General features: G+C 62.8%; 1 protein-coding gene across 2 annotated transcripts in view; it reads left to right on the forward strand.

Moving 5' to 3' along the window:
- Positions 1-13,360: 13,360 nt before the first annotated feature.
- The window catches only part of SLC38A10 (solute carrier family 38 member 10), a 38,052-nt gene continuing 35,391 nt past the window's right edge, over positions 13,361-16,021 (forward strand). The window contains exons 1-2 of one of the 2 annotated variants that reach the window (XM_063351914.1): positions 13,361-13,606; positions 14,843-14,960. In XM_063351914.1, the coding sequence (XP_063207984.1) occupies positions 13,502-13,606; positions 14,843-14,960 (223 nt within the window). In that variant the 5' untranslated portion in view covers positions 13,361-13,501. The remainder of the gene's footprint in view (positions 13,607-14,842; positions 14,961-16,021) is intronic. The other variant, XM_063351913.1, reaches the window with a different exon arrangement.

Consider the following 16,021-nt stretch of genomic DNA (forward strand, 5'->3'; position numbering starts at 1 on the left):
GCCGCGGCGGAGCGAGCGCGGCCGTATTGTCCCGGGGGGCGGCGGAGGGCAGACCCGGGAGAAGGAATACGCGCACAGCCGAAAAATAATAATCATTTAAAAAAAAAAAAACCAAACCAAAACAATGTGGGTTTTTTATTAAAATGGAAGAAAAGCGATGTAAAAAAAGGCAATTAAAAAAATTAACGCGAAAAAAAATGAAGAGGAAATAATTTAAGGCAAAAAGGAATAAATTAAAGAAAAAATTCAACGCGAAAAATTTTAATGCAGAAGCGATTCGACGCGGAAAAAAATAAAATAATAATATTTTAACGCACAAAAATTTAAAGGCAGGGATTTTATTTTAACGCGAAGGTTTTTAACGCAAAAACAAAAATACGAATGTAAAAAAAAAATAATCAGTGCCCCCCCAAAATATTTTAGCGCAAAAAATAAAAATTAGCGCAAAAAAAAATATTTTAGCGCATTAAAAAAATAAAAAGTCAAAAAAATGAACACAAAAAAAATTTTAGCGGAAAAAAAAAATTAACGCCAAAAATATTTTAACGCAAAAAAAAAAAACCCAAACAGGCAGAAATAAAAATCAACGCGTAAAGAATTGTGCAAAAAAAAAAAAAAATTAAGGCGACAAAAAAAATAATAAAAACATAATAAAAAAGCGCCAACAACAAAAAAATAATATAAATTAAAATAAACCCCCAAACAACAACAACAACAACAACCGCCACCGCCACCCCGAAAAAAAAAAAAAAAATCCCCCCCGTTACCATCGCAGTTGACTTACCGGAGGGGCGTTCCAGGCGCGGGGCGAGCGCGGTCCCGGGGGCGCGGGGCGGCCCTGCCCGGGGTGCGCAGCGTGCTCCTGCCGGTGCCCGTGCACTGCCCATGCACCGGCTGCTCCTGCAGCAAAGGGAACCGGAGGGGGGGGGGGGGGTGTAGGGAGGGGGGGGGGGGGGGGGGGGTTGGAGAAAGGGGGGGGGGGGAAGAACCGGAGGAGGGAGGGGGGGGGGTGGGGGGGGACCCCGCCGCGCCTCCCCGTTCACGCCGCGCGCACTCCGCCGGGCGCGACGCGCCCCGCATGCTAATAAGCGCGTGCCCCGCGCCCCCTTCCTGATTGGCCGCCGCGCGGCGCTCGCGCCCCGGCTTCGCCATTCATACACACACCCACCCCCCCCACACACACACACCCCCCCTCCCCCTCTTACCGCAAACCCCTCCCTTCCCTCTCCCAATAGGCTGGCGCCCCGCCAGCCCGCCCGCCAATCAGAGGGCGGCGGGGGTTGCGACGCCGCGCGGCGGCGCCTAATTCAAGCCCGGCGGATGAATGGGAGGAGCGCGCATGCGCAGTGCGGTTAAACGCCGCGGGGCGGGGGGGGGGGGGGGGGGAGTTGCGTTGCAGCGGGGGTTGCATTGCACTGAAGGTGCAATGCAACCCCCGCTGCAACGCAACTCCCCCCCACCCCCCCGCCCTTCGCTGATTGGCTGGCCGCTCGCCAACCCGCTGTCAATCACGCAGTGTAAACAAGGTGCCGATTGGCCAAACGCGATGACGGGCCCCGCGCGCGGTTTCAAGGCGGCCCCCGGGGCGGGGGGTAGAATGGAGGGGGGGTGTGGGGAGAGAGCGGTTTCCAGGCTCCCCCTCCTTCACCCCCCTCCCCCCCCCCCATCATCATCACCCCCCCCCCCCCCACTCCACCGGCCCCCCCCTAGGGTGGACCCCGAGGGCCGGGAGCGGCGCGGGGGAGATCAAAGGCGGCGGCGAGAGGGGAACGGGCCGGAGTCGGGCAGCGGGGCCGCTGTGCTGCCGGCAGGTCTGCGGGGGGGGGGGGGGGGGTGGGTGGGCTGTGGGGGAGGCTGTAGTGGTGGGGAGGGTGGGAAATGTTTGGGGGGGGGGGCGGAAAAAGGGGGGTGCAACGGTAGGGGGCTGCGGAGTGGGGGTGTGTAGTGTTCGGGGGCCACGCGGTGCAAGGTGAGGGGCTGCGTGTGCAATGCTGGGGGGGGGGGTTGCAGTGAGGGGGTGTGCAGTGCCGGGGGGGTGGGTAATACTGGGGGGGGGGGTCGCAAAAGGGGCGTGCAGTGTTGGGGGGCCGCAGAGTGGGGCCGTGCAGTGTTGGGGGGCCGTGCGGTGCAAGGTGAGGGGCTGTGTGTGCAATGCTGGGGGGCTGCGCGATGGGGGGGCTGCAGTGCTGACGGGGTGGGTAAAAGGGGGTGCAGTGGTGGGGGGGTGCAATGGTGGGGGGCTGTGCAAAGAGGGTGTGTGCAGTGGTGGGGGCCACGCGGTGCAAGGTGCGGGGCTGTGTGTGCAATGCTGGGGGGCTGCGCGATGGAGGGGGGCTGCAGTGCTGGGGGGGTGGGTAATAGGCGGGGGGGGTGCAAAGGGGGGTTACAGTGGTGGCGGGGTGTGCAGCACTGGGGGGCCATGCAGTGCAAGGTGAGGGGCTGTGTGTGCAATGCTGGGGGGCTGTGTGATGGGGGGGGCTGCAGTGCTGGTGGGGTTGGAGAGGTGTGCAATGGGGGGGCTGCAGTGCTGGGGGGTTGGGTAATACCGAGGAGGGGGGGGTGCAACAGGGGGGGGCCATGCGGTGCAAGGGGCTGGATGCAGTGTTGGGGGTGTGTGTGCAGTGCTGGGGGGGCGTTGCAATGTTAGGGGGCTGGGCAATGCTGGGGGGCCATGCTGTGCAAGGTGAGGGGGGTGCAACGTTGGGGGGCTGTGGAATGGGGGGGGGCATGCAGTGCAGGGTGAGGGAATGGATGCAATGCTGGGGGGCCATGCAGTATGGGGGGGGGGCGTGTACAATGATAGGGGGTCATGCAGTGCAAAGTGAGTGGGGTGCAATGCTGGGGGGCCGCGCGGTGCAAAGCTGGGGGGGGGAAGGCAGTACAGTATTAAGGGGCTGTGCCGTACCGGACCGTGCAGCAGGAAGGGCGGCGGAGGGAGAGGAGCAGCGGGGCCCGGCAGCGCCTGCCACCGCGGGTCCCCATCAGGGCACTGCGGGGATATTTTTTTTTTTATAAATAAAAAGACATAATTGATTGAAAATGCTCAAATAAATCCAAATAACTTGTAAAAGCTATTAGATTACAACGGAGCTATTCATTACGCCAGGACGACAATCGAGTTAGGAGGGTGAGCGGCCGGGGGATGCGGCACAGCCCGTGGGGACCCTCCGGCACCGCGGCCACACCGTGCCCTGGCACCGCACGGACAGACCTGTGCACACCAGGACACACGGACACGGCACACGGCCCAGCGCTCACACACCCCTGGGGACGGGGCACAAGGACAGACTGTGGGGACAGCCGGTCGGGGACAGCCGGCTGCACCGTGGGGCACAGCGCTGGCACACGCGCCAGTGCACGGGGACGTGCGGCTGCAGCGGGGAGCGATGCGCAGGGACACACGGACAGAGGGACGCGGCATCACACCGTCAGCACGGAGGCAGCGCGCAGCCAGCCTCCTCCACGGCCGCGGTGGGAAGGCCGCAGTGCTGGCAGACACCGGCGCGGCCGCCGGCCCCTTGGCGCAGCAGGGATTTCTCCTCCACCCGGGTGAGGAGCGGGACAGGGGCCGTGCTGCGGGGCGGGGGGGACGCACTGGGACCCTAAAGGGACAAACCCCTGCTGTCCTGCCCCCCCCCGGCACACACCCTCCCTGCATGCTGCCCCCCCGCCTCCCCGAAAGCTCTTTTTCTTCCTCGGTTTGTTTTCCCTGTGGAGTTTCAAAGCAGCTGCTGGAGCACAGGCTGAGTTCTGCGGCTGGGTCCCTCTCCCGGGGAAGAGATGCCGGCCGCATCCCGACCACCCAGAGCATCCTCCCGTGGATGTGCACGGCAGCGCTGAGCCGCAGCCCATGCTCACCCCCGTGCCCCAGGAAACAGCTAAAACATCCCCCTTGGATCCCCCTCCATCTGGGAGAGGGACATTAGGGATTAACCCAGAGTGTGGAATCATTGCCGAAGGGAAGCGTGAGGCACATCCCAGCGTTGGGGTGACGCTGTGCCGGGGGCCAGCAGCGCCCTGGGTTGGGGCCGGTGCATTGTTCGGCCACCAGTGGTCGGGGAGTGCTTGGAAACGTTTTTTTGACTGCAAAAGAAAACCAAAAAAAATCAAAAAAGCAGCTGGGGAGCTCTTCCTTCCCCGAGGGAGCGCTGGGGGGAGTGTGGTGTAGTAGCGGGAAGATGCTGGGGAAACCCCCCCCAGTGCTGGGTGGGAAGGGGCTGAGCTGGGAGGTGTGTGAGCCCTGAGCCTGCGCCCCTGGACACGGGGGGCTGACAAGCCCCCCCTCAACTCCCATGAGCATAACTCCGCCGTGGGCCAAACCCCTGTGGACAGACATCCTCTGTGGGCAAGACGCGCCCCCACCTCGTGGGCAGCCCTCCCCCTGAGCGAGGTTAATCAATGAGTGCAATTAAAGACAGCCCCAGAGCTTCTTTTGTTCCTTACCAGACCAGAGACAAAGGGCGGTGGGGCGGGGGGGGGGGGGCACGGTCCTAGGGCTCCACGGACACCGTGCCCCCCCCCCCCGCCCCGGCTGCCCATTGTCAGGTGCTTCATCCCCTCTGGGAGCTGCCAAAGCCCCCTCGGAAAGCAGAGGAGGAGGGAGCAACCCCCTGCTCTCCCCGGTTCCACCCTGGCACCACCGTGGTGGGACCCCCAGGATGGTGGGATCCCGCTGCTGCCCCTGCACCACCCGTCCCGGGGCTCTATGGCACGGAAGCACAACATGGCGTGGCACAGCATGGTGCGGCACGGCATGGCGTGGTACAACACGGCATGGCATGGTGTGGCTCGGCATGGCATGGCACAGCACGGTATGGCACGGCATGGCACAGTATGGCATGGTACAGCATGGCACAGCACGGCATGGCACAGCACGGCATGGCATGGCACAGCCAGACACAGCATGGCATGGCACAGCATGGTATGGGCATGGCCAGACACAGATAGCATGGCACAGGATGGCACGGCATGACACGGCACAGCATGGTACAGCATGATACAGCATGGCATGGCACAGCATGGTATGGCATAGCCAGACACAGCATGGCACGGCATGGCATGGCACGGCATGACATGGCACAGCATGATACAGCATGGTATGGCACAGCATAGTATGGCATAGCCAGACACAGCATGGCACGGCATGGCGTGGCACAGCATGGCACAACACAACGTGGGCAGCTCGGCCTCCTGGCGCTCGGGGCAGGCGGGTTTCCAGCTGGCCGCGGGTTCACCAGGGTGTCGCAAGGCTGTCTGCGACCAAGGGTCGTGTTTGCAGGCGCGGAGAGAAGAGGCAACTCAGCGCCACCACCACGTCCGCTGCCAGCCAGGGACACAGTCCCCCTGCCCTCTGTCCCCTGCCGCGGGGAGGTGTCGGCAGGTGGGGGGTAGGGGGACCATGGAGCCGCAGCCGCTCTGGGGTCCCAAGCAAAAAGGAAAGAACTTAACTCCCATTAACTGTCCCATTGTATCGGCCGTGGTAATAATCGGGTTTGCTAATGCAATTGCTGCCGCGATGCGAAAATCCTGCTGGAAAATGTATTAGAGCAATTATCCGCCTCACTCCGCAGCCGGGTGTAGCATTAATATTCAATTTTGATGTGGAAGTCCTATTATGTTAATGACTTTGGTGACAAAAGTCGTTAATGTAAGACTTTTCCTTTATGGCACGGCATTAGCCGGGGTGAATACCACCACGACACCAGCGCGCACGGCGGGATCGAACGGTGCATGCCGTGAGGGCGGCAGGCCGGGGCCGCGGTGCTGTGGGGGGAGCGGCGCCGGGCCCCCTCCCCTGGCTCCGCACGGGCCCTCGCGTCGAGGGCTGAGCAGCCTCTTTCCTTGGTGCACGGTGCTGCCGGTGCTGGGGAAGGCCGGGGCACAGGGGGCTGTGCCGGGGGCACGGCGGCAGCGGAGACACGGCGGCAGCGCACTGCTGGGGCCCCGGGGAGGGCGCGGGGCGGATTAGCCACACTGCAGCGCATCCGGCAGCGGCACTCCCTCTGCCGCAGATGCCCTCCTTTGTTCTCTCCCTGAGCCAGGGGAGATGCACCGGTGCTTCCCCGCCTGCCGGAGAGCGCGGTGACGCCGGATCGGGGCTCACGGTCATCCCTTCCTCCCCCGGTGACACCCCGCTGCTCCCCTGCCCCGCTGCTGCGGTGCTGCTGCCTGCGATTCGGGCAGCATCCCAGGCAGGCCTGGATGGATGGAGGGCTCCTCCTGGAGACACACCGGCAGCCGGTCCCGGAGCCATGCACTGGTGGCAGGGGGACACAGGGAGGGGGATGAGAAGCACAACCGGAGCCCAGCAAACCCAGCAGTGGGGGCAGCACCCCTCGCTCTGGCCATCACCGGCCACGGCCAAGGCTCCCAGACAGCACCGGCAGTACAGTGACCGGCACAAGGCTGAGCCCCCGCCGTGACAAACCGCGTCCTGGAGCGCTGCAGGGGGTTGGAACTGTCAAACACGGGAGCTGGAGCTGCCCGTGATGGTAAAAACGACCGTGACCTTCACCTTCCCAGCAAAGGGCTCCTCTCGAGCAGCCGCGCTTGCCGCCGCCAGCCTGGGAGTGACTTGATGCACCGGCTTTGCCACACACGCAGCCTGGCAGCTGGTGGCCCTCAGCACGGGCATGCAGCCGGTCCAGCGCTGGGGCTAGTTGGGAAGCAGGAGCCTTCTCACGGCCAGGGAGGGGCCGGCGGTTTTCAGACACAACGCGGGCACAGGCTGGGATTCTCCTTGGGGCTGCTGGGGACATGGCGCCCTCCTGGTGGGGATACGGCCACCATCCTGAGGACATGGCACCTCATCTGGGACATGGCCACCATCCTGGTGACATGGCACCCCACAGCGGACATGGCCACTGTCCTGGGGACACAGCACCTCTCTGGGGACACGGCACCCTCCCGGTGACACAGTATCCTGCTGGGGACATGACACCCCGTTGGGGACATAGCCACCATCCTGGGGACATGGCACCTTCCTGGGACATGGCCCCCCCATTGGGGTCATGGCCACCGTCCTGGTGACACAGCACCACACTGGGGACTCAGCCGCTGCTGGGGGTGCCCCTGGTGTCCCTGGACCGAGCAGCCCGCGGGGGGGCAGGCCCCAGCCCGGTGCCGTGGGCGAGGCGTCACGGTCCCCCCCCCGCCCGCGGGGCTCGACCTCCCCGGGAGAGGTGGGTGGACGCGAAGGGAGCGGCGGGGCCGGGCCGGTTCCGGTGCTGCCCCGTGTCCCCGGGCCCGGCGGTGGCGCCTCCGCGCGCACGTGGCCGTGCCGTGCCGTGCCCCCCCGCCCCGCCCCTCCCCCCGCGAGCCCATTGGTCGGCCCTTACCCCCCCCGCGAGCCCATTGGCCCCGGCGCCCTCCACAAACAAAGGCCGGCGCCCGCGGGGGGCCCGGCGCGCCGCCCTGATTGGCGGCGGGGCGGGACGAGGGGGAGGGACGGACCCGGCTAGGGCCCGCCCCCCGAGCCGCGCCAGTTGCCTTATAAGGGGCGGGGCGGGGCCAGTCCATTCATGCGAGCATGGAGAGGGGCGGGGCCACAGCCTGGCTCCGCCCACGCTCGTGGCGCGCGCGGCGGGGGCCGGGGCCGGGTCCCGCGGCGCGGGCGGGTGGGTGCGGGAGGAGCGGCCCGGTGGGACCCGGTGAGACCCGGTGCGGCTCGTCGAGACCCGGAACGGCCCGGTAAGGCCCGGTGCGTGTGGTACGCGTGGGTGTGACGTCGCCGGGGCTCGCGTGGGGCGGGCGGGCGCGCGCGCACGGCGGCGTGATGCGTGTCCTGCGTGGGCGCGTGTTGGCGCGGTGGTCCCGGTGTAGCCCCCGCCTCTCCGTCCGTCCGTGTCCCCCCCGCGGTGCTGCGAACCTGCGTGCCTGGCACAAACTCGCGTGTGCGGCGGTGCCTCCCGTTCGCGCCCACGCGTGTGGTGCGCTGGGGTGGGGGTTACCGGGGCCGGGGCTCTGCATCGCCCCACGGTGGCCCCGGCGGTGGCGAGGAGGCGACCCGGGCAGCACCGGTTTCCCCGCGGCCCGGGGACACCCTGCCCCACAGCGAGCACCAGCTGCGGGGACCCACAGCCACCCCACGGCTGTGACATTGCAGTGACACCGCGGGGAGGCCAGCGCGGCCTCTCGCCTCCCCCCAGGACGGTTTGTGCTGTGTCACCCCCGCCGCTTCCCTCCCAGATAAATCGCCCGGGTAAATTGGGTCCCTCTCCTCCATTCTCCTAATAGTGACCATAAATTTATTTACATTTCCAATCTGCCAGGTACTCGCATGACACACGGCGGCTTCCAGCCTGCGCCGCTGATATGGATTGAACTTTAGTCTCCGAGCAATTAAGGTGCCTGAAACTGCACTTCATTAATGGTTGTTATGCAATAAAACCGATAAAACTGCCCTTATTTGCAATATAAAAACGCAATTTGTTTTAATTTATGTTTTTAAATACTTGCCGGGTTGTTCCTGGGCTCTGCCAGGCATCTGTCATCGGGGCCGGCTGGGAGGGAGCAGCCCTGGGCTTCTCCATGGTGGGTGCTGGCCCCCCAGGGAGGGGGGACACCGGGTGCTCTGGGTGGTTTGTGGGTGCAGACCCTCGGGTGCACCCACCTCTGGGCTGTGGCGTGGTTGGGCTCTGCCCCAGCAGCCTGGGAAAGGGGGGTTTCAGTTCTTCCAGTCCCCAGGAACCTGTGCTGGGGCCCCCCACCCTGCCACGTCCCCTTGCTGTACCCCCCTTGCCCCAGGGAAGCTGCCTGGAAGGGCTGCCCCCGGGGGGGGGGACTCATGGGGGGGTTCATGTGAGTCCCATGGCACACTGTGGCACAGACCTCCCCCCGACCTGGGGCTGCCACGGAAGTACCTCGAGTACTGCGTTCAGTTTTGGGCCCCTCGCTACAAGAGGGACATTGAGGTGTTGGAGCGTGTCCAAAGAAGGGCTACAAAGCTGGTGAGGGGTCTGGAGGACAAACCTTATGAAGAACGACTGAGGGAGCTGGGGTTGTTTAGCCTGGAGAAGAGGAGGCTGAGGGGAGACCTTATCACCCTCTACAACTACCTGAAAGGAGGTTGTAGAGAGATGGGGGCTGACCTCTTCTCCCTGGTGACAAGTGATAGGACGAGGGGAAACGGGTTCAAGTTACGTCAGGGGAGGTTTAGATTAGATATTAGGAGACACTTTTTCACTGAAAGGGTTATTAAACATTGGAATAGGCTGCCCAGGGAGGTGGTGGATTCACCATCCCTGGAGGTGTTTAAAAAAAGGGTAGATGGGGCACTGAGGGACATGGTTTAGAAGTGGCTCTTGTCAGGGTAGGCTAAAGGTTGGACTCGATGATCTTAAAGGTCCCTTCCAACCTCAACAATTCTATGATTCTATGATTCTATGAGTTCTTGGAGGAAAACATCCATGAGGAAGGAAGGGATGGTGGGGCGGGGGTGGGAGCTGCCGTGCCCGCATCCCACCCGTCAGAGATGAACCCAGCTCTTTTCCTGGGCCATCACCCACCCGAAGTGCAAATCTGCCTCTGCGCGGCTCAGCGTGGTACGTCTGTATAGACATACATGTGCACACACATGGCAGTGTGTGCATCCCCGTGGAGCAGCGTCAGACAAAGCCACGGCCCCCGGCTGCTGCCAGGCCTGACCTCCCTTGGGGGGGGACTTTGCATTTTCATAAACCAGCGCGGGATCCCCAGCCAGCCCTAAGCCACCTTTTCTAATTACAGTAATTGCGGCTCCGGCAGCCCTCTGGGGCTTTTTATTCTCCGGGGCTCCCAATCCAGGCGCGAGGAATCTGGGCCATTGGGCAGGACCGGGAAAAGCTCTGAGCCCTGGGGCTTCCTGGCAGCTCCTGCGGTGGGGACGCTGCGGCTGTCTCCGTTCCTTCTCGTGCCAACGGGACCGTGGGAGCCTTGCTTTGCCCTTTGCCGGTCCCCAGGAGCCAGCGGAGCTGCAATGCCCCACGCCGTGGGGCTGGGGGCTCCCCCATGCAGTCCCGCTGTCCCCATCGTGGTTGGCATCGCCTGGTGCCAGTGGCTGGCCGTGCTCTCCAGGGGTGCAGGGGGGGTTTGGTGCTTTCCAGGGAGTTTTGCACTTGCTCTCGGCAGGTTTGCGGTGGGGAAACGACCCCAGTGTTGCTGGGGAGGGTCCGGTTGTGGCCAGGACGTGGACAGAGGGCTGGGCAGAGGCCCCGGGTCATACTGGAGGCAGGATCTGGCCCTGGGCTGTCGGTAACGGCCAAGCAGCTGAAGGCACCCGAGGAGCTGGGGAGAACCGTGGTCCCTGCGGATGGGCACGGACAAGCCCTGAAAACCCTGGAGCAGGAGAAGGAGATGGTGCTGGGCAGGAGCTGCTGCTCCGGGGGCTGCTGGGGGGGATAAATGAATAAAATAACCCCCAGGAGGAGGCAGCAGCAAGCACATGGCCGCTGCTGCAATATCAGGTGGTTATTGTGAGCAATAAATATATTTGCTGGCTCGCGGGGAGCCCTTTGGGCGGGCAGTAATTGCCCTTCGCAGCAGCTCCCACCGGCGGCTGCGGGGCTCCCCTCTCCCCATGCTACAGACGGCTCTGCCTTCCTTCATTTTGGTCCTTATTTGTCTAATTAGTTCATCCTTTTCACAGCCTGTCCCCTTTCCCGTTTCCTGAACAGCGGCGCGTTGAGCCCCTGTGGATTTTGGGGGTGCCCTTGTCCCCCCCCGCCCCAACAAGGTGCATGAGAGAGCGATGGGGGCTGAGCCTGGCACCGTGGTGGGGGATCAGGGCTCCCCAGCATCCAGCTTGGGGTGCAGCCCCAGTGCCAGCCTGGGTGTCCCATTCATGTCCCCCCAGTGCCGTGCACGGTGCAGATGGCACCGCTCTGGAGAGCGCGGCTGTCCCATGGATCTGCAAGGGGACGCTGGCAGCCAGGCACTGGGCCACTACAGGCACCCACCAGCGGGATGGGCTATTTTTGGGGGAGACGCATGTGCCAACGGTGTTCCCAGGGTGGGGACAGGATGGAGACCACCCGGCAGGGGCAGGGGCTGCCGGGCAGGGTTTGTCCCGGGAAGGGGCAGCTGCCCATCCCTGCCCGCGGTGCCGTGGTGAGCGGTGGCCACGGCACAGCGTGGGGCCGCGCGCGCCGCGTGTGTTCGGTAGCAGGAGCTGATGGGTTGCAGGCGAGTGAGCGGACGCAGGTGGTTTAGATCGCAGTGGGGCTGGGGACACGGCGATCGGAAACACATTGTCCCAGCAGCACCGGCCGGCACTTGGCGGGGAGCCGGGCAGTGCCCGAGCTGTCCCCAGCCTGTCCCGGTGACACATGCCACGTGCTCCACTCGTGCCGGTGACCCCATGTGGGTGCCACAACCACACCGTGACCCCAAGACAGTGCTCACTCACCCGTGCTGGTGACAGGGTGGGGGGCCGCAGCGGTGGCAGAGTGGGGGCTGCTCCCCCAGCATCCCTGTCCCACGGCGTGGGGGCTCACGGCCAGCCGGCTCTCGGCACTTGCCGGGCTCCTGGCCGACGGCGACGGCGGCCACTTGGCACATGGGACCACCTGAGCCCGTTTTTCTGGCAGTGCTGAGTTAGGGGCCGTGTAGCGCTAATTGGATAAACATGATTTCCCCGCTAACTGGCTGCAGATGTCTCCTCGGTGCAGGAGCAAGGTGCTTTCCCTTCCCTTTTCCCTTTTCCCTTCCCTTTTCCCTTCCCTTCCCTTTTCCCTTCCCTTCCCTGGGACCGGTGGCAGCTGTGCCCTCCCAGGTGGGTGCTCGGGCACCCGTGGGTGGGAGATGCTCAGTCCCAGCCCCACACCAGCACCCCCAGCCCATGGCAACAGGCGGGTTCCAGAGCAGGGACTCTGGATCAGGGAGGGGAGCCATAGGATGAGGGGCAATGGTTTTAAGCTGAAAGAGGGGAGATTGAGATGAGATCTCAGGAAGAAATTCTTGGCTGTGAGGGCGGTGAGCCCCTGGCCCAGGCTGCCCAGAGAAGCTGTGGCTGCCCCATCCCTGGAGGGGTTCAAGGCCAGGCTGGACGGGGCTTGGAGCAACCTGGGCTGGTGGGAGGTGTCCCTGCCCAGGGCACTGGGTGATCTTCAAGGTCCCTTCCAACCCAAACCATTCCATGATTCTGTGATCCCATCCCCTGGTACCACGTCCCATCCCCAGGTGCTGTTGGCCACAACAGGGGCTCCCCCAGACCAAGGAGGTGACAGCCCCACGGGGACTCCCTGTCCCCTCCTGGGGACATGCAGGAGGCAGAGAAAGGCAGGCGGTGCTGCAGCCGCGGCCCCCGCGCCGGGGGCACCTGGAGGCAATTAGCCAGGCACGTTCACCTTCCTGCAAACCTTTGTGCAGCGGATTCCTGCGGTTTGCCGGCGCGATCCCTGCAAATTATACGAGCGCCGCGCCGTTCATTCCCGCGGCAGCGTGTGCCGCCCCGACCTGCCGCCGTCCACAGCCCCCCCGCGGCCTCCCTTTTCTTTTCTTTCCTTTTTTTTTGTTGGCCTTCTCCTGCCCAGGGGATGGAGAGCGAGGGGGTGGGCAGGGCTGGGGGGGAGATGCCTGCGGTAGGTGGGCAGGGACCCCTGGGTGCCGGGTGAGTGGCCACCATGGCCCGATGGAGATTGGCCTCCGTGGCACATAGCCGCGACGGGGGCAGCACCCACCGTTGGGTATCGGCACACGGTGAGACCCCCAGGAGAGGAACTTCGGGGTGCCCAGACACCCCCCACCCCCCGCCCCAAAAGCAGGGCACTGCGGGGACCACGCCGGCCAGGGTGGGGATCAGACCTGCTGCATGTGTTGCATGTGCACAGCTGGATGCACCCCCAGATGCGCACCCGGGTGGGGGCACCCTGGGCGATGGGATGCCCTCGGGGGGCCAAATGGCCCCCCGAGGGCATCCCATCGCCCAGGGTGCCCCCACCTGGGTGCCATGCATTCGTGTGCATGTATTCGTGTGCATGGCTGCATGCATGTGCATGCGTGCGCGTGTCTGCATGCATGTGCATGCCCCTGCACGTATGCGCATGTGTGTAGGTGCATACATGTGCATGTACGTGCACGTCTTGCGCGTGTCTGCATGCAGGTGCATGCCTTTACGTGCACACCTGAGCATGCACCTGCATGCATGGGCATTGTGCATGCCCGTGTGCATTTCTGCACGTGTGTGCACGCCTGTGTGTCCCCGCCTCTCGGGGTTGTCCCCAATCTGGGTGACACCCCGGTTCCTCTCCCTCCCAGGAGCAGCGGGCACGGTCCTCCAAGGCGGCAGGAGCAGCGCCCGCTCGGCGCCGCTCTGCGCCGCGCCTCTCACTGCTCCACCCCCTGACTTCCCGGAAGCGCCAGCGGAGCAGCGGAACCCGGAAGTGCCGCTGTGGCCGGTGCCGGCGGCGGGTCGGGGCCGGTCCAGCCATGGCGGCTACGGGCGGCTGAGGAATCCACCGGGAAAGGGGGGCACGGGAGGCGGCGAGCAGGACCCCGCACGGCGGGGACAACCCCGCTGCGGGCCATGGCGGCGGCGGCAGCGGCGGGCTCCAACTGGGGCCTGATCATGAACGTGGTGAACAGTATCGTGGGGGTGAGCGTGCTCACCGTCCCCTTCTGCTTCAGACAGGTGAGCGCTTCGCCGCCTCCGGTACCGGTGGGGGGTCCGGCGGCGGGAGGGGGTCCCGGGACGGCGGGCCCGGTGGCTTGCTCCGTCCCCCCCGCCCCCTGGGCTGCATCCCCAGCAGCGGGGGCAGCAGGGCGAGGGGGGGATTCTGCCCCTCTGCTCCTCTCTGGGGAGACCCCCCTGCAGTGCTGCCTCCAGCTCTGGGGCACCAACAGCAGAAGGACACGGAGCTGTTGGAGCGGGGCCAGAGGAGGCCGCAGAGATGCTGGGAGGGCTGGAGCCCCTCTGCTGTGGGGACAGGCTGAGAGAGCTGGGGGGGTTCAGCCTGGAGAAGAGAAGGCTCCGGGGAGACCTTAGAGCCCCTTCCAGTCCCAAAAGGGGCTCCAGGAAAGCTGGGGAGGGACTCTGGATCAGGGAGGGGAGTGACAGGACAAGGGGTAATGGCTTCAAACTAGAGGAGGGTAGATTTAGATGAGATCTCAGGAAAAAAATTTTCACTATGGGGGTGCTGAGCCCCTGGCCCAGGGTGCCCAGCGAAGCTGTGTATTCCCCATCCCTGGAGGGGTTCAAGGCCAGGTTGGATGGGGCTTGGAGCAACCTGGTCCCGTGGGAGGTGTCCCTGCCCAGGGCAGGGGGGTTGGAACTAGATGATCTTTAAGGTCCCTTCCAACCCAAACCATTCTGTGATTCTACCAGTTGTGCCTATTTAAAGTCACCTGCTTAAAAAGCATCCAGTGTTTAAACACTGCAAATGCATGAACCAGCAAGGCAGGACAGCGCTGGTAGTGAGCTTGTAATTAGTTTGCCCTGTCAGATAGTTCTTATTAAATAAATTTACAACAGAGTTTGCGCCTCAGGGTTTGGAGCAGTCTCCTTTGCTCTGTGTGAACATGCTGAGAGCTGCAGGGAGCATTGGGGGATGAACAAGGGGAGCCGTGGAATTTCTGCTCCAGAAACGGCTCCCAGTTCACTCTTTGGCACTTAAATTGGTGCAACTGGAAGCTGTGGGAAACAGGTGGCTGCTCCACGTTGTCCTTGGGCTGTGGAGGGAGTAAAATTGAGCTCATGCATCATGTTTCTCCCAGCTGCTCTGAAGTTGAGGGAGCTCCCTTAACAGGCAAAGTGTGGCTGGGAATATGCGAGGGAGCCTGCAGGTGATAAGGGTCGGCAGTAAGACTCTGCCGAATGACTGACTTTCCACCTTGTGCTTGTCTCTGCCCTCCTTTTCTCCCCTTCCAGTGCGGCATTGTCTTGGGAGCTCTGCTGCTGATTTTCTGTTCTTGGATGACTCATCAATCCTGCATGTTCCTGGTGAAATCAGCCAATCTCAGCAAGCGCAGGACCTACCCTGGCCTCGGTGAGAATTTTCAGCTCAAGGGCTTAGTTGGCTTTTTTTTTTAACTGCGGTTTTACTTTGACCTCTTAATTTACAACCTTCATACTGATATTGTTGGAATAGCAAATGGTTTCTTGATGTAGTTTTCAATTGGTGTTGTTTTCCTTTGTCAGTCTCTCCCCCCTGCCCCACGTCCCCAGGGGAACGCGAGGGTTTAATTCTGCTCAGTGAAGTTAATAGGCGCAGAATTGTTTTGACTCTGCAGGGCAGGGGAGGAGACACAGCGCTGACTGATCAAAACCCAAGTTTTCGGGAGCTGGCGTAGCGGGTGTCTGGTGTAAATTATTGGTCTCGGCATGAAAGCCGCGAGCTTCCCCACCCAGTGTGCTGCTGAGGACATCGGGTTCTGCCAGCGGAGAGCCTGGCATGGAGCTCGGGCTGCCGGGATCTGAGCTGTGTGCGCGTTTATGGCAGAGCAGAGAGGAAACAGCGCGCAAGGTTCCAAGCGGCCAAGAAAATAAAAACATCTGCAAGATTCATGTGTGGGTTTTTGGCAGAGCCTGCCAACCTTCTTCCTCGGAGCTCATTGCCTCTGCGCTGGCGCCAGGGTTGGCCTCTGCTTGTGACCTCTCTGCTGATTCTGACTGACTTGGGGGGCAGGAGGAGGTGGTTGGGTTCCAGTCCTCTCTGTTGGCATGTGAAATGACATGAAAAGTCTTCTTTTATGCCATTTGCCTTATTTCTGTGGGGCAGGAGAGAGTTGGCTGGCATTGCCCTTGGTAAAAGAGCTAAAGAAACGCACGGCTCGCTCGTTGACCGTGTTGTTGATAAGATGAGTTTCCTCCACCCTCAGAGTGCCCAGGGTGCTGCTACCGGGTTGCACGTCTTGGCTTTTGCCGAGTTATATCTGCTAGAAATGGAAAAGATCGAGAAGTTCTGTGGTCTCGGAGGTTGTGCCTGTGATGCTGGAGGGAAGGGGGAGCCCCCAGGTAGCATCCGAGTTGTCCCCGCCGCCCCCAGCCCAGCTGCCTGGGCTGTGTCTCCCTGCCCCCACACAACACGTCTTTGTGTGCTGCTTCCCC

Source organism: Chroicocephalus ridibundus, chromosome 14 (genome assembly GCF_963924245.1).
Source record: "Chroicocephalus ridibundus chromosome 14, bChrRid1.1, whole genome shotgun sequence".
NCBI lineage: Eukaryota > Metazoa > Chordata > Aves > Charadriiformes > Laridae > Chroicocephalus > Chroicocephalus ridibundus.